Source organism: Phacochoerus africanus, chromosome 4 (genome assembly GCF_016906955.1).
Source record: "Phacochoerus africanus isolate WHEZ1 chromosome 4, ROS_Pafr_v1, whole genome shotgun sequence".
In the NCBI taxonomy this organism is placed as follows: Eukaryota; Metazoa; Chordata; class Mammalia; order Artiodactyla; family Suidae; genus Phacochoerus; species Phacochoerus africanus.
In genome coordinates this window covers 133938567-133963675 of record NC_062547.1, presented here as the reverse complement: position 1 = coordinate 133963675, position 25109 = coordinate 133938567, and the positions used below count along the sequence as shown (strand labels likewise).

General features: G+C 38.5%; 1 protein-coding gene across 4 annotated transcripts in view; it reads left to right on the top strand.

The window, feature by feature from the left end:
- Nucleotides 1–25109, top strand: part of FNIP1 (folliculin interacting protein 1) — a 130951-nt gene that overhangs the window by 98367 nt on the left and 7475 nt on the right. For 2 of the 4 annotated variants that reach the window (XM_047778570.1, XM_047778568.1), the window contains 6 exons: nucleotides 1495–1527; nucleotides 6761–6907; nucleotides 7621–7790; nucleotides 11477–12890; nucleotides 13926–14094; nucleotides 21438–21635. In XM_047778570.1, coding sequence (XP_047634526.1) covers nucleotides 1495–1527; nucleotides 6761–6907; nucleotides 7621–7790; nucleotides 11477–12890; nucleotides 13926–14094; nucleotides 21438–21635 — 2131 coding nt within the window. The remainder of the gene's footprint in view (nucleotides 1–1494; nucleotides 1528–6760; nucleotides 6908–7620; nucleotides 7791–11476; nucleotides 12891–13925; nucleotides 14095–21437; nucleotides 21636–25109) is intronic. The other 2 variants (XM_047778567.1, XM_047778569.1) reach the window with 1 other exon arrangement.

The window sequence follows — 25109 nt, the reverse complement described above, 5'->3', positions numbered from 1 at the left end:
TCACAGCAATGCCAGATCCAACTGAGCAAGGCCAGGGAATTGAACCCACATCCTCATGGATGCTAGTCAGGTTCTTTAACCGCTGAACTGCAACAGGAACTCCTGATTGAGTTTTAAAATAGATACAGGACTGTTCAGATTATCTGTTTCTTCTCTTGTGAGTTTTGGTGGTTTATCTCTTTCGAGGAATTGGTCTGGTTCATCTAAATCATCAAATTTTCAAACATGGAGTTGTTCATATTATTTCTTCATTACCTTTTTTCTGTCCATGGATTAGTTATGGTGGACCCCTCATTTCTGATATTAGTAACCTGTGTGTCATTTCTCTTTTTTACTTGAAGGTTGATAGAAGTTTATTAATGTTATTGATCTTTTCAAAGAACCAGATTTTTTTGTTGTTGATTTTTTTTTCTTTTTTTTTGGCCCTGCCTGTGGAATGTGGAAGTTCTTGGCCCAGGGATTGATCTCATGCCACAGCAGTGACCCAAGTGGAAATGAACCCAACTAGTATCCATTAGGATGCAGGTTCAGTCTGTGTGCCGCAAAAGAACTCCCTTGTTTTATTGATTTTTAATCTGTTGATTTTGTCTTTAATTTCAGTGATTCTTTTAATGTAATTTGTATTATTTCTTTCCTCCTACTTGCTTTAATTTTATGTTGTTTGTCTTTCTCTTGATTCCTAAAATCAAATCTTAGATTATTGCTTTCAGATCTTTCTTTTTCCCCAATGTGTGCATTTAGGGCTATAAATTTCCCTCTAAACCCTCCTTTTGCTGCATCCCACAAAGTTTGTTAAGTTGAATTTTCATTTATTTCAAAATATTTAAAGAGTTCTCATTGTGGCACAGTGGTAACAAATCTGATTAGTATCCATGAGGATGTGGGTTCAATCCATGGCTTGCTTAGTAGGTTAAGGATTTGGCATTGTCATGAGCTGTGGTGTGGTTGCAGATGTGGCTTAGATCCCTGTTGCTGTAGCTGTGGTGTAGGCCAGCAGCTACAGCTCTACAGCTCCGATTTGACCCCTAGCCTGGGAACTTCCATATGCCATGGGTTGTGCGGTCCTAAAATTTCTTGAGATTTCTTTTTTGACCCCTCTTAGGTAGAAGTGTGTTGTGGGGCTTTTTCACCTGTCTTTCTTTTGTTGATTTCTGATTTCATTCCATTGTGATCTGAGATCATATATTATATGACTGCTATAAATTTACAACTGTCTATATAGATTCAGCCGAGATTACCAGAATAATAAATATTGTCATGATACTCATTCCTGGTTGAAAAATCTTGCTCTTAAATCATACCTGATGTTTTTAATTATACTTTTTTTGAGTTAAATACCTGTCAGATAATTGCTGTGATGTAGGGTAATATCAGTGGCCCAGCCTTAAATTTTTAATATTGGCTTAAATTTGCAACATGAATGAGTTACAAAATCATTGTAAATGTATGTCCTGATGATATACCTTTCTTTTTTATTGCTTTATTTTACTTCAGTCACTGTGCAGACCTGAAAGTCTATATTGATCAGTAAGCATTCTTACAATATTTTAAAAACACTTTGTAAGCTCTTATAGTTTTTATTAAGAGGTTTATCTTTAGATGTGCTTTAATATGTTCAGTTGATCCTCATTGTTTATACATTCTGTATTTGTCAACTCACTTGCTTGCTAAAATTATAACCCCAAAATATATGCAGTGCTTTTATCGTCATTTGTGGGCATGTGCAGAGCAGGAAAATTTTGAGTGCTGCGACACTTAGATGAAGTGGGACAAGACAGTGCTGTGCCTTCTTGTTCAGCTCTCATGCTATAAACAAGTGTCCTTTTCATGATTTATTTAGTGCTACTTTTTAAAAAAGCATTTTGTGCTTTTTCTTGGTCATTTTGCTATTAAAAATGCTGCTCAAGACATTTCTCCAAAGATTCACAGACGGCCAATAGACACGTAATGGTGTTCAACATTGCTACTTATTAGGGAAATGCAAATCAAAACTCCAGTGAGATACCATCTCGCACCAGTCAGAATGGCCATTATTTTAAAAAATCTACAAATGAAATGCTGGAGAGCATGTGGAAAAATGGGGGACCACTCCTTCATTGTTGGTGGGAATGTAAATTGGTGCAGCCATTATGGAAAATAGTGTGGCGGTTCCTCAGAAAACTAAAAATAGAGTTGCCATTTGAACCAGCAATCCCACTCCCGGGCATATATCCAGAGAAAACTACAATTCAAAAAGATACATACACCACAATGTTCATAGCAGTACCATTTACAGTAGCTGAATGTGGAACCAACGTCAATGTCCAGTGACAGATGAACGGATAAAGAAGATGTGGAGTGTATCTACACACACACACACTGTCTCTCTCTCTCTCTGGAATACTACTCAGCCATAAAAAATAATGAAATAATGCCATTTGCAGTAACATGGATGGACCTAGAGTTTATTATATACTAGGAGAAGTAAGTTAGAGAAAGACAAATACCATATGATACCACTTATATGTGGAGTCTAAGATATGACACAAATAAACTTATTTATGAAACAGAAACAGACTCACAGACATAGAAAACAAATTTACAGTTACCAAAGAGGGTGGAGAGGGATAAATTAAGGGTCTGAAATTAGCAGATACAAACCGCTGTGTATAAACAAGGTCCTACTGTGTAGCACAGGGAACTATATTCAATGTCCTGTGATAAACTATAGTGGGAAAGGATCTGAAAAAGAATATATATGTATATATATTTATATGAATATGTGTATATGTATGTATAACTGAATAATTTTCCTGTACACAAGAAACTAACACAACATTGTAAATCACTTATATTTCAACTTTTTAGAAAATGTTCCCCCCAAGCACAGTGCTGAAATGTTGTCTCACATTCCTAAGTGCAGGAAGGTTATGAGAAAATACATGTTTTAGGGAAGCTTTATTAAGGCATGAGTCAGGGTGCTGTTGAGTGTGAATTCATTGTTAATGAATCAAAAGAATATTAAATAAGGTGTCTGAGAAACATAAAACAAGATTACATATTGATGGACTGACAAAAATAGAATTACCAGAGGCTCATGGGAATCCCACCCTGAATTTCCCCAAGGAATAGTGATTAATTGTTCAATAATTTAGTGTTTATAGAATATTTCTGCAAAGAATAATAATCTATCATATTAAATTTTAAAATTAAATGACTACTTAAAATTAGCAATTAATTTTAAAAGTATGTGATTATTTGAAACTAGATGATTAATGAATTTTGGGTAGTTGAGAAGAAGGAATTGATTCATAGGTATAGAGAAGTTTCGAAACCTAGGGAGGTAGAAAGTATGTTGAGTTAGCATTGCTGCCTGGCAGAGATGAAGTCCTTGGGTTTTTACTTAGACTTGGTACATATCAGTGAAAACTAAATCATGTCACAGTTCCCTTCAATCTGAAGGAGTCTTTCATTCTTCTAGGGACAGACCAAGAAAAATAAAAAGTCAGATGACTAGACATACTTGCCTTTCTTACCATTGAAAAATAGGGCAGAATCATCAAAGGGGGAAGAAAGCGCTATTACTTCAAGGTTGTTAATGACAACAGAGTTATATATAGTGAGAATCATTATTGCATAGTTAATTTTTTTTGCCAACTTTGCACTTGATAGACTCCAAGGTTATGGAATGTATCCTTAAACAGCAAAACATTAAAGCTAATGTCCTCCATGGCCCACTGTACTAATGTGGTGTTATGGCTCTGGCCCATGACACATGGACTTGTAATAGACACTAGTATGCTAAAGAAGCTCATGGAAAATGAATTGATGAGCACATTCACTCATTTAATCAAAAAGTGTCTTTTATGGGTTTTAAAAAAGTACATTTACATGGTTAAGAAACAATAAAGAGGAGTTCCCGTCGTGGCGCAGTGGTTAACGAATCCGACTAGGAACCATGAGGTTGCGGGTTCGGTCCCTGCCCTTGCTCAGTGGGTTAACGATCCGGCGTTGCCGTGAGCTGTGGTGTAGGTTGCAGACGCGGCTCGGATCCCTCGTTGCTGTGGCTCTGGCGTAGGCCGGTGGCTACAGCTCTGATTCAACCCCTAGCCTGGGAACCTCCATATGCCGAGGGAGCAGCCCAAGAAATAGCAACAACAACAACAACAACAAAAGACAAAAAAAAGAAAAAAAGAAACAATAAAGAAATATGTATATGTGTGTATATATATATATACATATATATATATACACTGAAAGTTCTAATAATGAAAAATAAACCCTATCTTACCTTTCCCATCCCCATTCTTACATCCCAGAATATTCTTTTAACTCTTAAATGTTTCTTTCGTTATTTAGCTCCATATTATTAAAAAGTATACTTAATGCAGCTATTTCTTGATGTATCAATTGTAGAGTATATTTAACTCCTGCCATGAATTCATGCCTACTCCTTGGTCCTTAGACTTTTCAGTATAGTTCTAGCACTGCACTATCTTTCAGCTTTGATAAATTGTCTGCTTTCTTGGATAATTTATTTTCTTCTGTTTTCTCTCTAATCTGTTTTGTTAGAAACTGACACTCCTGGATTGATGTCTCTCTCTCTACTTTTGTGTTTTTCTTCTCCTTTTTTGAACATATTTTTTTATCTCCTCTGGAGTCATTTTGTGTGTGTTTCTGTCTTTCTGTTTATGTCCCTCTTTTCTTGGAGGCTTTCCTTATACATCAGTATTTTGGTTGCCCATTTAGAGTTGAGAATAAGGCACCAAAATATAGATCAGGAGTGCAGACTGAAAAACCTTACTTTAGAGCAGTGTTTCAAAGGAACAACTTTTTTTCATTTTCATTGTCTGAAGGAGCATATTTAAATATTTTTCCCCCACTTGGCTGTCTCTGCCATAAAGTTTTAATACCAGAAGATATACTGTATACTGTATACTTTACTATATTTAATCTTAACTGTGAAAGCTTCAAATTTTGGGGAGGGTTTGGGATGTCATTTCTCTGGGCTGGTCAGTTGCTATCTGCTTTCCTATCTTTAGTTATTCTTTGGGAAAAATGGGGTGGAGTAGGAGTCACCAATTATTTATGGACCTTGAGTTAGTCGCTCGGATCATAGTCCTTTATAACTCCCACTCTCCATTTTGCTAGGCACTTGTTGAGTCCTGAGAGTCTTCTTATTTCACTGGGGCAAATTAGCTCCTCTTTGTACGTGTCCCTCTATATCAGCACCATAACCCATTATCTTCCTCTACTCTACCTCTTCAGTTAACATTCGTCTCTGTGTTTTGTGTTCCAGAATTTTATTCTATCTGTAACTTTAATTTTCACTAAAGTGCCTTTTCAGTTCTATTTGTTGTGGTGACTCCTTTGTTTTCAAATCATGAAGTAGTATTCAGTTAGGGCATCAAAACTGAAAAGGGATAGGCATTTGTGTTCATTTTTCCATCCTATCTGGACATCCTAAATAGTCTTTAAAAATAAACATTTTCACATATACCTAGTTTATATTCTAATCATATTTTTCTCTATAAAATACTCAGCAATTATTTTATGCCGTACCAAGAACTCATTAATGTGGCCTGGGTTTGTCACTTTTATTTATTGTAATATATTATAGTCATATTGAGTTGAGATTATACAAGCAACAGAATCCTTTTTTTTTTTTTTTGAATTTTAGGTGTTAGAAAATTATACTGAGGTAGATATCAGAGCTTTGTGGAGATCTCAGAGAATGTCATAGAGCTGTGCTCTAGCTATAGTAGCCATTAGCCACTTGTGGCTATTTAAATTCATCTGATTAAATAAAATTTAAAGTCCAGTTCCTCAGTCACAATGGCCATATTTCAAGTATTCAGTATCTGCATATGGTTAGTGGCTACCGTGTTGGACAGCATAGATGTAGAACATTCCCGTCATTGCCAAAAGTTCTATTAGATAACAGTTCTAGAGAGTAGGAAGTAGGAGACCATTCTGTAACTTCTAAAGGATTGACTAGTTTCTTAAACCCAAATGTTGCAGGAGTTGTTTACTCTGGTGAGTGTGTAGGACTTCGTGGAACAGATACTAATGCAAAAGGAAAATCATTGACGTCTTAAAATTGTCCTTGAATGCCTTTAGTAAAGAGTGCAAGTTGCATGTCTAGCTTTTACCTAAGTAAATGCAAGGAGACAGCCAGAAAAGCACTATCATAATTGTGCAGTAATCCTCTTTTGTGTTGATTCAAGGGAAAACGTCAGATAGTTGAGAGAGTCATAAAATATAACTTGCATATATAGTGCCCTCATCATCCTTCAACTTGACTCAGAAGTCTCAGCATAGGCAACAAAACGACGCTGATAAGCTTGATAAAGTATTGTTTTGATTGGGCATATGGGTAAGCTCTTACCCCATTTAAAACATTTTTCTATAGTGTTGATATTTGCAATATGTTTAAGTATTTAGAAACAGAGCTGAAAGTAGCTCTAGAAGTTATCTAGTCCTGTCCTTTATTTTACAAGTAAGGGAAACTGATGCTTAAAGTAGGGAAATAATTTACCCAAAAGCACATAGTCTTTGAGGGCAGAGCCAGCACCAAAACCAACAAATTTGAATTTCATGTACAAAACATTTCTGTTGGTACTCTGCTAATAACGAAGAAGGAAAGAGTTGATTCATTGACTCGTCTCAAAAGTTTTAATAATCTAGATGTGAGACTCAACAAAAGCTGGCAACATAAACTTTATTATAAGAGTGTAATTCTGGGAACTATGAATTTTATAATGGGTTTTCCTCTTTTTAGAACAACAATTTGTAATCTTTACACCATGCCACGAATTGGAGAGCCTGTCTGGCTTACAATGATGTCGGGGACTCCAGGAAAAAGCCAGCTCTGCCATCGTTTCATGAAGGAGTTCACTTTTCTAATGGAAAATGCTTCCAAAAATCAGTATGGCTTTATCTATTTATCTTTCTTTCTGTCTTTGTATATATCTAAGCTATCATAATTGTCTCAGCTGTTATTTACTATTACTAGTTATCTATATTGATCAAGTTCATTTACAAAAGTAAAAGAAATAATTATCTTTAGAATCATTTCATATTGTAATGAGTAAAACAATTATAAAAAACAATTAAAAGGTTATAGAAGAAGGCCAAAAGACATTATGAATGAGAAATAGTAAAATGCCTTTATGTGTTAAGTTAAAATTCTTGCCATCTTACAGAACTCTATGAGGCTTTCCTTTTTTCTTTTTTTTTTTTTGGTGAATTATATCTACATACGTAGTTTCATTCTATAAAAAAGAAGTTTAAAATGTATGTAAGGAAATGCCAGACTTCAATAATACATTTTTAGTGTGGTACTTTATCATATTGTTTCTTCTAATCATTCATCAGATTCTCAGAATCCAGATGAGTAATTTCAATGTTTTATTCTCTTTGATGGTAAACAAAGTGTTCTCTTTTCTTTTAAGGATTTTTCTTTTAACTCCTATCCAAAAAATCTCTGATTTTTTTTTTTTCATCTTGGTGATCATCTTCTCTCCTCTCCTTTTTTATGGTATCTGGCCATGTTCTCTCACCGCCTTATTCTATCCACTGCATTTTTCCTGGGGTTTTATAAGACAGTTTAGAATCTGATAGAATGCATTTTATTTTCAGATTCTTGCCAGCACTCATTACTGCAGTTCTGACCAATCATCTTGCCTGGGTTCCAACAGTCATGCCAAATGGACAGCCCCCTATAAAAATATTTTTAGAAAAACATTCCTCTCAGAGTGTGGACATGTTAGCAAAGACTCATCCATATAACCCACTTTGGGCACAACTGGGTATGTATTCTTAAAACCTTTACATTTTGTATTATACTTAGACTTTTGTGTAACTGTCGGAAATTATTTTATGGCAGAAATAAATATAGAAAAATCAAGTGCTCCCTCTTCCCTCCTCCTTTCTAAAGTACCTCTTCCTTACTTGTCCACTAAGTTGCTTTTTTCCCATCTTAAGCCTAATAACATTCTTTATAGATAAAGAACTGCAGCTGGAACAAAAGGAGCAGAATGATGGCTGGTTGACTGGTAACTTGAGCGTCTTCGGGGTGTTTTGTGCTAGGTACTTAGCCTAGAAAGAACGAATCAACAAAGGTACCTGTGACAGCTTGAATAAATCTGGTTAACTGAGAAGTCATCATTGAGGTTTCTATTGTTCCACTTTGTTGAGTAATTTTTGAAAATGTTTCCCTTAGTGATAGGCACCCCACTAAATAGATGAGTAACAGAGGAGAGGGGGGTTAAGATGATGAATTGAGTGTCATTAGTAAGGCAGTGTAGTATGGTGCTTAACTTCAACAATGGGCTGCAGAATCAGGCAGATGATGTTTGAATTACAGTTTCCTCATCCATAAAATGGGGCTAATAATAAATATTTCATACTTCACAGTATGAAAATAAAATGAGAATAATATATGTATAGTGCCTATAACTACATTTAAATGTAGTTGCTGATGCCTCTGCTCTTACTCTATTGCTATCTGGTGACAGGGGAGAAGTATGGTGAAAACATTTTGGTGACGTGGTAGAAACTTAATCTTTCCTTAGGTTCTTATAGTGAGTGAGCTTGCCACATAGATTGTCATGCAGCTTATTCATTCAACTAACCAACTTCCCTCCCTCATTTCCACCCTTTCTATTTTCTCCCCTCCTCCCTTCTTTTTTTTCCTTTTTTTTTTTTTTTTTTTTTTTTGTCATTTTGCTATTTCTTTGGGCCGCTCCCTCGGCATATGGAGGTTCCCAGGCTAGGGGTCTAATCGGAGCTGTAGCCACCGGCCTACGCCAGAGCCACAGCAACGCGGGATCTGAGCCATGTCTGCACCCTACACAACAGCTCACAGCAATGCCGCATCCTTGACCCACTGAGCAAGGGCAGGGACCGAACCTGCAACCTCATGGTTCCTAGTCGGATTCATTAACCACTGCGCCACGACGGGAACTCCCTCTTTTTTTCCTTCTATATAGCTGCAGAATAATTGACGTATTGCAAACACATATTTAAAGTATACACTTTTGGAAGTTTCAGTATATATTGTCAAAATATATATACCTCTGAAACTATCACCAAAATCAAGATGGTGAACATATTCATCACTGCAGGAGTTTCCTCATGACCTTTTATAATCCCTCCCTACTCTGCCTCTTCAGTTTCCCTTACACTCAGGCAGCCATGGTCTGCTTGCTGTCACTGTAGACTAGTTTGCATTTTCTAGAATTTCATGTCGGTGGAGTCATAATATATGCTTTTTTTTTATCTGAATTCTTTCACTCATTATAATTATTTGAGATTTACCTATGTTGTATGTATTAATAGTTCATTCCTTTTTTTTTTTTTTTAATTTTGGCCACGCCCATGACATTCTAAAAGTTCCTGAACCAGGGATCAAACCCACATCATAGCAGCAGACCAGGCCACAGTAGTGACAATGCTGGATCATTAACCACCTGCCCCAAGAGAGAACTTCTTTTTCATTCCTTTTTAATGCTAAGTAGTATTTCATTGTATGAATATTAACTTACCTTTTTAAAAAAATCAGGTAATTTAGTAGTTTTTTTGTTTGTTTGTTTGTTTGTTTTGTCTTTTTGCTATTTCTTGGGCCGCTCCCTCGGCACATGGAAGTTTCCAGGCTAGGGGTCTAATCGGAGCTGTAGCCACAGGCCTACGCCAGAACCACAGCAACACGGGATCCGAGTCGCGTCTGCAACCTACACCACAGCTCACCGCAACGCCGGATCGTTAACCCACTGAGCAAGGGCAGGGACCGAACCCGCAAACTCATGGTTCCTAGTCAGATTCATTAAGCACCGCGCCACGACGGGAACTCCAGTTTTTTTTTTTTTAATTTGAACATTTCAAATCTGTTTTCAGTTCTACTATCATTTATTGAATGCACAATATATCTCAAGCTCTATACAGAAAGTACTGGATGGTATAAAGATGAATGATATATGATTCTTTAAGAAGTGATAATCTTATACTGTGGGTAAAATATATGTGGACAATAATGATAATTGGAAGAGGAACCATAAGAGAAATGAAAAGTTCAGTGGGACTTCAATTAAGGAAGCTTACTTCTACACACGGGAGGATGCTTGGGTAGGAAGTTTTGGACTGGCAGAAATACAGAGGAAAAGGAAAATACATAGCATAAGTAAAAGGGTCTAGGTTACTAATAGTGCTAGGTATATTCAGGGATCCAATTTAAGGAGTCCTTCTTTTTTTTTCTTTTTGTCTTTTTAGGGCCGTACTCACAGCATGTGGAGGTTCCCAGGCTAGGGATCCATTCAGAGCTACAGCTGCTGGTCTACACCAGAGCCACAGCAACACCAGATCTGAGCCACATCAGCGACCTGCACCACAGCTCATGGCAACACCAGATCCTTAACTCACTGAGCGAGGCCAAGGATCAAACCCGCAACCTCATGGTTCCCAGCTGGATTCGTCTCCACTCCTCGATGACGGGAACTCCAGGAGTAGTTTTAAATAGTGGCAGGATGGTACTACAGCCAGTGTCTTAGCCAGAGGAGAAAATTATCATAATACAGTCTATAGCATATTATGAGACTTGTTTATGTTTATTCATTTAAAAAGTGTAGGGTTTTTGTAAAGTAAAAACTGGTTTTTAAATGTCTTTACTGCCAACTTGCAAAACTTGAATTCAATCCCCTTCTCCCCCTTCTTAAAATGTAATGGCTGTTCATGTCTAGTACAGTTGCAGAAGCGAAAGTGAGTTGTTTTTTTTGTTTGTTTTTTTGTTTTTTTTGTTTTTTTTCTTTCTTTCCTGAGGACTCAACCCTGTAGGGAATGAAATAGAAAAGGAAAATGGGCTTTTAAAAACATGCAAAATAGGTGGGGTCCTGGGAGGACAGCAACAGTTCAGGAATATGATTTAAAGCAAGGAGGAGTTATTTGGTGGTGCAGCGAGTTAAGGATCCAGCATTGTCACTGCAGTGGCTTGGGATGCTGCTATGGCGTGGGTCCAGTCCCTGGCCGAGGAACCTCCCCATATGCCATGGGCGTGGCACACAAAAAAAAGGCAAAGAAGGTTAAGTGTGTGATGTGACTCTTTCAGCTCTGCTCCATTCCACTCTTCCTCCTTTCCTCTCCTTAGTCCTCAGCAGCTATTGTGCTTTTACACATAGTATTTCAGTCAGTACTTCTCCACCCAGATGAAGTGCTTTGGCACAGTGCATGTTTTTGATAAATATGACTTTCATAGCTGACTTTATGCTTTAGAACCACAGCAGCTGCTTAAGGAGGAAGCTAGAAAGCCTCTCCATTCACCTTTCTCTGACTAATACCATTCATCTCATCCCGTTCTTCTGAGTAATCACCTATTATTAAGGAAATAAGAATCAAATCTGAACTACTCCTCATATAATAAGAGTAGGTTTCTGGTCATTGAAAATAAGCTGCTTAGCTCTATGAGTAGAGGATGTATTTGTTAACTTATTATTTTTCCTTTCAGGAGACTTGTATGGCGCTATTGGCTCTCCTGTACGGTTAGCAAGGACTGTGGTAGTTGGCAAACGACAAGACATGGTCCAGAGGCTGCTTTATTTTCTTACTTATTTTATAAGATGCTCTGAACTTCAAGAAACCCATCTTTTAGAAAATGGAGAAGATGAAGCCATTGTTATGCCAGGCACAGTAATTACTACCACTTTAGAAAAAGGTGAAATTGAAGAATCTGAGTATGTGCTTATCACAATGCACAGAAACAAAAGCAGTTTGCTCTTTAAAGAGTCAGAAGAAACAAGGACTGCTAACTGTAACTGTAAATATTGCAGTCGTCCACTCCTTGGACAAAATATAGAGAATGTTTCACAGCAGAATAGAGAAGATATTCAAAACAGCTCTAAGGAGCTTCTAGGAATTTCAGACGAGTGCCGAATGACTGCTCCTTCTGACTGCCAAGAAGAAAATGCTGTTGATGTTAAACAGTACAGAGATAAATTAAGAACTTGCCTTGACACCAAGTTAGAAACAGTTGTTTGCACAGGATCTGCTCCAGTAGAAAGATGTGCCTTGTCAAAGTCAGGCTTAGAGCCAGCAGAGGAAACATGGCAGAGTGAGGAATTGTTAGATTCAGGTAATCAAACAAGTAAACTGTTGAGATCCACAGGAATGGTTGTGGAAAAAAAGCCTCCAGATAAGCTTGTGACAGCTGCATTTTCTTGTGAGGCAACCCAGACAAAGGTCACTTTCTTGATTGGGGATTCTATGTCACCTGACTCAGATACTGAACTCCGGAGTCAGGCAGTAGTGGATCAGATTACCAGGCATCACACCAAGTCACCGAAGGAAGAAAGAGGGGCTATTGATCAGCATCAAGAAACTAAACAAACAGCTAAATCTGGAGAGCCTGGTATACCAAACATGGTTTCTGGAGAGCCCTGTGAACTTCCCTGCTGGAATCATTCAGACCCAGAAAGCATGAGCTTATTTGATGAATATTTTAATGATGATACAATTGAAACCAGGACTATTGATGATATTCCAGTTAAAACAAGTACAGACGGTAAAGAACACTGCTGTATGTTAGGGCTTTCGAAACGATCGTGTACAAAAAATAGCAAACAAAACAATGAATTTTGTAAATGTGTAGAAACAGTTCACCAAGATTCATGTAAAACCTGCTTTCCTCAGCAAGACCAAAGAGATGCACTCTCCATTCTTGTCCCCCATGGGGATAAAGAGAGTTCAGAGAAAAAAATTGCTGTGGGAGCTGAATGGGACATTCCAAGAAATGAAAGTTCAGATAGCGCCCTTGGGGATAGTGAAAGTGAAGATACAGGTCATGACGTGACTAGACAAGTCAGCAGTTATTACGGAGGAGAGCAAGAAGATTGGACAGAAGAAGATGAGATACCTTTTCCTGGGTGAGTAAGAAGTTTTAACCTGTTGCAGAATGTATATAAATGTTTACCATTCTTTTGTTTGGCTGGTTTCTGAAAGTTAGTAGTAACTAATATAAAAGAAGAGATCATTGTCCTGGATAAATTATCTTTTATTATTATGTGCTCTTTCTTGTAAGAAGGATTAAAACCCCATAGACACCCTAGATAAGTGTTGTGAGGGCATTAGAAAAAAGTTTTTTTGGTGGGTGTTAAGATTCCTTACTGCCCAGGAGTTTTCAAGCCATTTAGTAGTGAATTAGGCTTTCTAGAAAGGACTTGTCCTGAACCTGGCAACTAGGAAGAGGTAATCACTGAGACAAGATAGGAAATAGCTGTTAGAATTAAGTTTGGAGGGAGTTCCCGTCGTGGCTCAGAGGAAACGAATCTGACTGGTACCCATGAGGACGTAGGTTCTATCCCTGGCCTTGCTCAGTGAGTTAAGGATCCTCTATTGCCATGAGCTGTGGTGTAGGTTGCAGGCGTGGCTCGGATCCCCAGTTGCTGTGTCTGTGGCATAGGCAAGCAGTTACAGCTCTGATTGGACCTCTAGCCTGGGAAGCTCCAAATGCCGTGGGTGCGGCCCTAAAAAGACAAAAAAAAAAGCAGTAAGTTTGGAATAGAGGAATGCATAGACCATATACTCCAGTCAAAAATTCAAGAAGATTCATACACGATAAATGTTATGTACCAAGCTTTGTTTTGGATGATGGTTTCTATAATTTGATTGTATTAAAATGTGTTACATACACAAGGGACAGCATTTCCAAAGTATGTTATGAAAGATTTCTGCTCATCTCATGACAGAGCTGTTCTTCAGAACTTTTTTGGATAGGAAATATTTTGTGGTCTAATTGAGCCCTTAAACCAGTTTCTATGTAAGGATGATTTTACTCTTCATGTATTTTGTAGAGAATGATGGTGCTAGAGGTATGAACTAGTAGATTTCAAATTTTATGTCATTGGTGGAATATATTTCTTACTAATTAGGTATGTCTTCTTTTGAAACTTTTCTTCTAGGTCAAAGTTAGTTGAAGTTAGCGCTGTTCAGCCCAACATCGCCAACTTTGGGAGGTCCTTGCTGGGTGGCTACTGCTCGTCTTACGTGCCTGACTTTGTTCTTCAAGGAATTGGGAATGATGAGAGACTCCGGCAGTGTCTACTGTCAGATTTGTCTCACGCTGTTCAGGTACGTGACCCTCACTGCTCTTAAATTTGTTTAGGACAAACTGTTAACCAGTAGAACTCAGAATTGGCTTATATTTTTGGTCACACTTCACTGTGTGACTGTGACACAATCATTGTTCTCTAAATCCGTCACTTTATGTATAATCATCTACATGCTTGTACCTGACGGAAAATCTGAAGATACAGAAAATACTGTATGTATTCATAGATATTCATCATTAGATTATTTATTATCAAAAATTGCAAATGTGTAAGCGTGAATGGAATTAATTTTCATTGTTGGTACATAGGAGTATAATTGATTTCTGTACATTCGCTTATATCCTGCCACTTTGCCCAGCTCTTTTATTAGTTTACATACTTTCTTACGGATTCCTCAGGATTTTCTATATACAGGCCCATGTTATCAATTATTAGACAGTTTTAATCTTCCTTTCCTGGAAATCTGGGTGTCGTCTTTTTCCTTTTCTTGCCTTATGATACCGACTAGAACCCTTGGGTACAGTAGTGCATGGAAGTGTTGATAGTGGACATCCTTGTCTTGTTCCTGTTCTGAGGGGGAAAACATCAAGTCTTTAATTAAGTATGATGTTAGCTGTAGGATTCTTATAGATGCTGTTTATCAGGTGGATAAATTTCCCTTCTATTCCTACCTTTTTGAGTTTTCCATTCTGCACTCCCTTAAATCATGAATTAGTGTGGGCATTTGTCAAACACTTTTTCAGTATCTATTGAAATGGTCATGTGGATTTTCCTTTTTTAAAGAAAAATGAATATGAATATGATAGATTCATAGTGAATATGATAGATTACAAGTGATTGATTTTTAGATGTTAAGCCAATCCTTGTATTTCTAGCAGGGGGGACAATCCCTCTTGGTCATTATGTGTAATACTCATGTAGTTCTCATATGAGTTGATTTTTGTGTATGGTGTAAGACAGTGGTCCAGTTTCATTCCTTTGCAGTGTGGATGTTCAGTTTTCCCAGCACTATTTATTGAAGAAACTGTCCTTTCTCCATTGTGTATTCTTGTGTCCTTTATCATAAATTAATTAAGCATATATACATGACCTTATTTCTGTGCTCTCTATTCTTTTTTGTTCAGCTTTTAAAACAATTTTTCTTTTATTGTTATAAATAACACTGATACTATGGCTGTTTTATTTAAGATTATTTCTTTTAGCTTGATTCCCAGAAATTTCCAAGTTTTAACATTAGAACTATTTTCATGTTCTTGTTGCATGCTTGGTAGTTTCTTTAAAAGGCAATACTAATTTGATGGAGTTCCCGTTGTGGTGCAGTGGAAACGAATGGGATTAGTAAACATGAGGTTGCAGGTTGGATCCTTGGCCTTGCTCAGTGGGTCGGTGGCCCAGTGTTGCCGTGAGCTATAGTGTAGGTTGCAGACTCAGCTCCAATTTGACCTCTGGCCTGGGAACCTCCATATGCTGCTGGGGCAGCCCTAAAATAGATAGATAGATAGATAGATAGATAGATAGATAGATAGATAGATAGATAGATAGATAGAAAGAAAGAAAGAAGAAAGAAAGAAAGAAAGAAAGAAAGAAAGAAAGAAAGAAAGAAAGAAAGAAAGAAAGAAAGAAAAGGGCAATACTGGTTTGAACAGCAGTTTGTAGTGCCCCAAGACCACTTCCTTTTGCAACACTGGGGTTAACTTTTTATTTTTTCTTAAGAGATAATTGAAGAAAACTGGCAGGTTTGCGGAAAGTGCACTGAAGTTGTTTCAGTACGTTTTTTTTGAGTTTAAAAGTGCAATTTGCAAGGCAGTGTTTGCAGGCAACAGAAAAATCAGGTTTTGTAACATGGCGGAGATACGGGAGTCTCTGTTAGAAGATACTTAAAGATTTTGGAATTTATTTGAAACTTTGGAAATGCCTGGGAGAGTAAAGGGCTGGTAAGATTGTGGGAACATTTGTGTTGTGGAACTTCTGAAACTCAAAGGAAAAGGTTTAAAGAAAAACAAAGCTTTTTAGATTCACTGCTTCATTCTCCTATTCATATATACTTCCTGTTTTGTGACTTGGAATTATTTGAGGCTGAATAGAAACTTCCTTTGTGGAGGAGGCTACTCTAATATCTCAGTTAAGAACACACTACCATTGACTGTAGGCTGTTTTGTCCATAGTGAAGGAAAGGACTAAGATTGATTAAGTTGAAATTTTATCAAATTAGAACATTGCTTATGATAATTCACTGAGTGAAAACAAGCATTTGTGGAAAGAATGACTGGCACTGCCCCCTTGTTTCCTTTAACAGCTCCTGATGTGAGTTTGATTTGGATTATTTTTAATCTCACATTTGAGATTTAGACCCTTCTTTCTTGGGTAACTACTGATGTGAGCTTATTTTCCTTTTTCTTTACCGGGGGGGGGGGGGGGGGGGGGGGGGGAAGCTTTTAAAGTCTTAGCCTTTTGACTTTTGAATGAGGAGCTATAAAGTTAATTTCTAAACTGATTTGTAACCCTTTAAAAAAATTATCTTTCATAGCACTTTCCCCAGGATCTGTTTAGGCATTTCCTTATGAGGACAATGAATAGACTTCCATCATAATTCTCATCTCCTAAAGATGTCCTCTGCCTTTTTTTTTACTTTTGGAAGTAAAATGTAGTTGATTCACACTGCCGTGCCAGTTTTTGCTGTACCACAAAGTTGCCCAGTCATACATATATATACTTTGTTTTTCTCATGTTATCGTCCATCAGGTTCTATCCCAAGAGATTGATATAGTTGCCTGTGCTTTACAGCAGGACCTCATTTCTTATCCATTCTAAATGTAATAGTTTGTGTCAACTAACCCAAACTCCCAGTCCATCCCCCTCCCTTCCCCCTCCCCGTGGCAACCACAAGTCTGTTCTCTATGTCTGTTGTATCTGTTTCCGTTCTGTAAATAGGTTTATTTGTGCCATATTTTAGATTCCACATATAAGTTATATGTGGGAGAGTTCCTGTCATGGCGCAGCGGAAATGAATCTGACTAGGAACCATGAGGTTTCGGGTTCGATCCCTGGCCTCACTCAGTGGGTTAAGGATCTGTTGTTGCCATGAGTTGTGGTGTAGGTCGAAGAAACAGCTCGGATCTGGCATTGCTGTGGCTCTGTCTTTGGCCGACGGGACCAGCTCCAATTAGACCCCTAGCCTGGGAATCTCCATATGCTGAGGGTTCGGCCCTAAGAAGACAAAAGACAAAACAAACAAAAAAAAGTGATATATGGTATTTATCTTTCTGACTTCACTTAGTATGAGAATCTCTAGTTGCATCTGTGACACTGCAAATAGCATTATTTCATTATTTTTTATGGCTAAGTAGTATTCCATTGTAAGTATGTGCCACATCTTCTTAATCTGTTCCTCTGTCATTGGACATTTAGGTTGTTTCCATCCCTTGGCTATTGTGAATAGTGCTGCTGTGAACATACAGGTGCATGTATCTTTTTGAATTATTGGTTTGTCCGGTATACCCAGGAGAGGAATTGCTGGATGGTATGATAGTTCTCTTCTTAGTTTTCTCAGGAACCTCCATACTGTCTTCCATAGTGGTTGTACCAGTATACATTGCCAGCAACAATGTAGGAGGGTTCTCTTTTCTCCATACTCTGTCTAGCAATTGTTATTTGTAGACTTATTAATGACGGCCATTCTGACTGGTGTGGTGGGGTAGTAACTCACTGTAGTTTTGGATTTCTCTAATAATTAGTGATTTTGAGCATTTTTTTATGTGCCTACTGGCCATTCATATGTCTGCTTTGAAAAAATATCTTTTTAGGTCTTCTGCCCATTTTTTGTTTGAGTTGTTTGTTTTTTGTTGTTGAGTTGTATGAGTTGTTTGTATATTTTGGCGATTAAGCCCTTGGTGGTTACATCATTTGCAGCAATTTTCTCCCATTCTGTAGGTTGTCTTTTTGTTTTCTTTATGGTTTCCTTTGCTGTGCAAAAGCTTGTAAGTTTGATTAGATCCCATTGGTTTGTTTTTGTTTCTATTGCCTTGGTGGACTGACCTAAGAAAACATCTGTATGGTTTGTCAGAGAATATTTTGCCTGTGTTCTCTTCTGAGAGTTTTATGGTGTCATGTCTGTCCTCTGCTTTTGAGAATGGTATCTTCTTTTAACAGTTTTCCATTTTTGTTACTTGATCCTATCTTATTTTTCTTTTATAACCACATAGTAACCTAGTCACCTTCAACTCTGTGACTCCCAGTCACACAGAACCCACTGTTGCCCTCCTTTGGTACTCCAGCACTTGGTTACTGTCTGGTTATGTTAAATACATGTTCACTAGGTGAGATAGACCTTACAGCTTTAGATGTATACACCATTTGCAAGATTTATTTCAGTAATGAAGCTGATGAATAGAAAAATATTATATCCTTGGTAAGAGTTGAATAAGAAGTATTTGAGTACTATTTTATGAAAACAAATATAAAGTTTAGAGTTCCTGGAGTTCCTGTTGTGGCACAGCAGAAACGAATCCGACTAGGAACCATGAGGTTGTGGGTTCCATCCCTGACCTCGCTCAGTGGGTTAAGGATCCGGTGTTGCTGTGAGCTGTTGTGTAGGTTGCAGACGAGTCTTGGATGTGGTGTTGCTGTGGCTCTGCTGTATGCCCGCAGCAAGAGCTCCGATTACACCCCTAGCCTGGGAGCCTCCATATGCTGTGGGTGCGGCCCTAAAAAAGACAAAAGCCAAAAAATAATAATAATAAAAAAATAAATAAAGTTTAGAGTTCCATGGAAAGTCTTCACAATGTATCTTTCCAGGCTTTTTATTTGCTATTCTCTTCTTTTCCCACTTCTCAATATCATTCTTCACAAATTTAGTTATGTACCTCTACCTCTATTTCTGAGTCTTCTCATGATATTCCCTCTTACAGAATTATCTATATTCCTCTCCCATTTTTCACCAGGAATCCTATTCATACGTAAGTGTCATATTGCTGTCCCTCCCACTCTGTGATTCCCAGTAACACAGAACCCACTATTGCCCTCCTCTGGTACTCCAGCACTTGGTTACTGTTTTGTCTATTACAAAAGTCTTTTTATAGCTTGGTATATTTATTTTTGTCTCCCTCACAAGATTGTGAGCTTCCTTTTCTTCCTTTACTTATCACTGAGCAAAAAGCCATATTCAAAATGATTATTCATTAACTGGGCAAAGAGATATTCTTTGGGGGTGCCAAACATAGGTTTATCCAGGAGTAAACTTGCATTCTTGCTTTGAAATTGTGGTAACAGTAAAAGTTAGAAAGGAAAAAGGCCATTAGGTTCAAGTGTTTCAGATTATAGTTGATATATCAGTCTTTTTTTTTTTTAGGGCTGCACCCAAGGCACATGGAAGTTCCCAGGCTAAGGGTCAAATTGGAGCTGCAGCTGCCGACCTACACTTACTGCCACAGCAACTTGGGATCCGAACCACCTTGGCAGCGTACATCACAACTCACGGCAACACCAGATCCTTAACCCATTGAATGAGGGCAGTGATCGAACCCGCGTCCTCATGGATGCTAGTCGGGTTCAATACTGCTGAGCCACGATGGGCACTCCTTTATTTCAGTCTTATTACTGATAATTCATATGGCCAGTGGTGAAGAAATCCTTACCTTTGCAAATACAGAAAGATGTTGAAGAACCGAGTATCTCTTTCTCATAGTGGTGACAGGTACTAAATTGTCATTTTTGGTCTTATTGTGTAAACCATGGTAAACCAAAGGCATAGCCATATGCGTGAAGTCCTTTTATCAGTGAATGTCTGTTAAGATATAGTGGAAAACTATTTTTAAATTTTCTAATTATAAAAGTGTCGTTTAGGAGTTTGCTGGTGGGTCAGCAGGTTAAGAGTTCGACGTTGTCACTGATGTGGCCTGGATCAGCGCTGTGGTGCAGACTCAATCCCTAGCCCCAGAACTTACACATGCCAAAGCCATGGCCAAAAAAGGTGTCATTTAGGCGAATGCTTATGATAGAAATTTTTTTTTTTGTCTTTTTGCTATTTCTTGGGCCGCTCCCACGGCATATGGAGGTTCCCAGGCTAGGGGTTGAATCGGAGCTGTAGCCACCGGCCTACGCCAGAGCCACAGCAACGCAGGATCCGAGCCACATCTGCAACCCACACCACAGCTCACGGCAACACCAGATCGTCAACCCACTGAGCAAGGGCAGGGATCGAACTTGCAACCTCATGGTTCCTAGTCGGATTCGTTAACCACTGTGCCACGACGGGAGCTCCCTTATGATAGAAATTTAAACACTATAAAGTAGAAATCCTTCTATATACTTTTAATATTCTACATAATTCTTCACAAAGATCTTGATGATAAAGAATTTAAGTATTTTCATTCTTTTTTCTATACCTTTTAATTTAGATATAGTTCTGAAAATTGTTTATTTGTTTTTTTGGGTTTTTGTTTTTTGTTGTTTTTTGGTCTTTTTTAGGGCCACACCCGACGAGGAGGGTGGACGTTCCCAGGCTAGGGGTCAAATTGGAACTGCAACCACTGGCCCACACCACAGCCTCAGCAACACGGAATCTGAGCCATGATCATGAGCTATGCCACAGCTCATGGCAATGCTGGATCCTTAATCCACTGAGCGAACCCAGGGATCGAACCATCATCCCCATAGACACTAGTCGGGGTCGTGAATGCTGAGCCACAATGAGGACTCTTAGATCTGAAATGTTAAAAATGTTAACTGGGATGTAATGGGTGTGTGTGTGTGTGTATGACATTTTCCCCCCATGATAGTACCCTTTGATTTGCCTCCTTTTAAATTGCTACGTCCGTACTCTGGTTATACATCATAGTAGAATGTAAAAATATAGTAAATGCAGCCTGGAAGGGATAATCAAAGATTGCCTTTGTGGTGCTCAAGCAAATCAGTGCCTGACACTTTGGGGTAGTTAGCACAGAACTTTATTGTTGACTTGTTCATGTGAATTTCTTTCCTACATATTTGTAAAACATTTAACTCTTTCAAGGTAAAAACAATTTTTTGTCCAGTTCCCTGACACATTGTTGGCATTTAGTAAATTCAGTGAATGAATAAATGAATGAATGACAAAAAGACTGGTTAAAATTATGTTATGGATTAAAAATAAAAAGTTCTGGTAATGATTCTCTGCCTATAGTGATTTCTGTAAGATATCTCATAGAGTATTGTTATTGAATTACTGTACTATTTCATTCTCCACTATCAGGGATTCTTTGGCAGTAGCTCTCAAATTTCATATTCTTTTATTTTGTTTTTGTCTAGTGTCTCTTCCTTGTCTCATTCCGTTATTGTTATCTTTGAAAATTTTGTCGTTAAGATGAATTCTTTTTTCTCCCTCAGCATCCAGTATTGGATGAACCAATAGCAGAAGCTGTCTGTATTATAGCAGATATGGATAAATGGACCGTTCAAGTGGCCAGTAGCCAGAGACGAGTGACTGACAATAAACTGGGAAAGGAAGTATTGGTTTCCAGTCTTGTTTCTAATCTTCTTCATTCTACTCTTCAGCTTTATAAACATAACTTGTCTCCAAATTTTGTAAGTATGTCTCAGGCTTGAATTACTGTGAACATTTATTTTCTTTTCCTTTTTTTTTGTTTTTTTTGTTTGTTTGTTTTTTTTCAGGCCCCACCTGTGGCATATGGAGGTTCCTAGGCTAGGGGTTGCATTGGAGTTGTAGCCGTAAGCATAAGCCACAGCCACAGCCACAGTCACGCTAGATGTGAGCTGCATCTGCAACCTACACCGCAGCTCACAGTATCACCAGCTCCTTGACTCACTGAGGGAGGCCAGGGATTGAACCTACATCCTCATGGATACTAGTCAGAATTGTTTCTTCTGAGCCACGATGGGAACTCCCTGTGAACATTTCTGATAGCTAATTTAACTCTGTTGTAATCCTATGTTAGCTTCATCATTGTTTTGCTGAAAGAGATTGTTATGGACTGAATATTTTTCTTCCCCTAAAATTCTAATGTTGAAGCCATAAGTCCTCAGTGTGATGGTATTTAGAAATGGGCCTTTGGCAAGTAATTAGGATTAGATTAGACTGTGAGAGTGGAACCTTCATTACAGTATTAGTGGCCTTATAAGAAGAGAAAGAGGGAGTTCCCGTCGTGGCGCAGTGGTTAACGAATCCGACGAGGAACCATGAGGTTGCGGGTTCGGTCCCTGCCCTTGCTCAGTGGGTTAACGATCGGTGTTGCCTTGAGCTGTGGTGTAGGTTGCAGATGCGGCTCAGATCCCGCGTTGCTGTGGCTCTGGCATAGGCTGGTGGCTACAGCTCCGATTGGACCCCTAGCCTGGGAACCTCCATATGCCGTGGGAGCGGCCCAAGAAATAGCAAAAAAAAAAAAAAGAGAGAGAGAGAAATTGTGCTCTCTGCACCATGTTGGGACACAGGTAGAAGGTGGCCATCTACCAGCCTCAAAGTTCATTCTCATTAAAACTCAGCTATACGGGTACCTTGATTTCAGACTTCCAGCCTCCAGAACTATGAGAAAGTAATTTTCTTTTATTTAAGCCATCAAGTCTGTGTTACTTTGTTATGGTAGCCCAAGCTGTCTAAGAAAGGGATATGCCATGTCTGCCTAATCTGTGATTTCAGCAGCCAGAACCTAGTGCCTGACAGTATCATCTGAGATACAGACCTACAACATCCCCAAGCTCTGTGCAGAATACCAGTGCATTCTATATCCTTATTGGTCATGTCAGGACTTTGAATGAGCCCTCTATGTAACGCTGGTAACCTCTTACCGAAGACACCATTTCCAGCTTTCTAGATCCTTTCCTTTTCTTTTCTTTTTTTTTTTTTTGTCTTTTTGCCATTTTTCTTGGGCCGCTCTCGCGGCATATGGAGGTTCCTAGGCTAGGGGTTGAATCGGAGCTGTAGCCACTGGCCTACGCCAGAGCCACAGCAACGCAGGATCCGAGCCGGGTCTGCAACCCACACCACAGCTCACGGCAACGCCGGATCGTTAACCCACTGAGCAAGGGCAGGGACCGAACCCGCAACCTCATGGTTCCTAGTCGGATTCGTGAACCACTGCGCCACGACGGGAACTCCCCCTTTCCTTTTCTTGTTAGGAGAACTGTAATATGGCATAATTAAAAACCTTTGTAGGTCAACATTATAAAGGGCACATGTGACAAACCCACAGATGACATTATACTGATTGGTGAAAGATTTGAACATTTTACCCCTAAAAACAGAGAAAAAACATGGATCCTCACTTTTACCACTTTTATTCAACATACCTTAGAAAGTCCTAACCAGAACATTTAGACAGAGAAAAGACACAAAAGGCATCCAAAATGGAAAAGAAGAAGTAAAATAAATTTTATTAGGGCCGCTCCTTCACCTAAGGAAGTAGGCTACATAGCAACTCCAGATCCACGCTGCATCTGTCATCTACACCACAGTGTTTGGTAACACCAGACCCCTAACCCACTGAGCAAGGCCAGGGAAAGACCCCGTGTCCTCATGGATACTAGTCAAGTTCGTTATTACTGAGTCATGGCAGTTACTCACTCCCTAGAAAAAGTAAAATTTATCTCTGCTTGCAGATGTGATCTTATATGTAGAAAACTTAAAGATTCAACTCCAAAAAACTTGATAGAGCTAATAAATGAATTCAGCAAAGATGCAGGACAAATGAGCACACAAAGATATTTGCATTTCCGTATGCTATGAATGAACAGTCAGAAAAGGAAATTAACGCACTTGCAGGAGTTCCCACTCTGGCACATTGGGTTAAGGATCCAGCTTGTCTCTGTGGCATTGCCAGTTCAATCACCAGCTCAGCACAGCAGATTAAGGATCTGGCATTGCCACAGCTGTGGCTTAGGTTGCAGATGCTGCTCAGATTCTATCCCTGGCCCAGGAACTTCCATATGCTGTGGGCGTGGCTGAAAAAGGGGGGGAAAACACTTAAGTAGCATAAAAAAGAATAATTACTTAGGAATAAATTTAACTATGGAGGCAAAAGACTTTTACCCTGAAAACTACAAAACATCTCTGAAAGAAATAAAAGACAAATAAATGAAAAGTCATCTCATGGATTGGCAAACACTATTACTAATAAGATGATAACACTAAGAGCAAAGTTGGAAGACTCAGACCAACTAAGTTTTCTAATTTTAAAACTTATTCCAAAGTGACAATAATCAAAACAGTGTAGTAGTAGCATAAGGACAGACTTATAGATCAATAGACTAAATAAATCCTCAACCATATTATCAACTTTTTTTTTTTTTTTTGGCTTCACCTATGGCATATGGAAGTTCCTGGGCAGGGCTGAGCCACTGCAGTGACAGTGCTGAATCCTTAACCCGCTGCACCACAAGGGAACTCTCATGGTCAAATAATTTTTGATAAGGATGCCACCACTATTCAAAGGGGAAAGGAGTCTTTTCAGCAAATAATGCTGAGAAAACTGGATATCCATATACAAAAGAGTAAAGTTGAACTCTTTACACCACATACAAAGATGAACTCAAATTTATGTAAATTTAAACCTAAACTTAAGTACTAAGACTGTAACACTCTTTAAAGAAAACATAGGGGATAATCTTCATGATACTCCATTTAGCAGTTATTCTTCAGAATTGACATCAAAAGCACAGGCAGTAAGGGAAAAATTGAGGCTTCATCCCTCTAAAAACTTTTGTGTATCAAAGGACACTATCAACAGAGTGAAAAGACAACAGGAGGAACAGGAGAAAATACTTGGTAATCAAATATCTGAAAAGAGATTTATTACCCAGAATACATAAAGAACTCCAACTCCACAACAGCAAAGAAACAACTCAAAAAGTAAGCAAAGGACTTGAGTAGGCATTTCTTTTTTCTTTTTTTCTTTTTTTTTTTTTTGGTCTTTTTGCCTTTTCTAGTGCCGCTCCCGCAGCATATGGAAGTTCCCAGGCTAGGGATCTAATCCAAGCTATAGCTGCCTGCCTGAGCCAGAGCCACAGCCACAGCAATGTGGGATCCGAGCTGGGATCCGAGCCGCA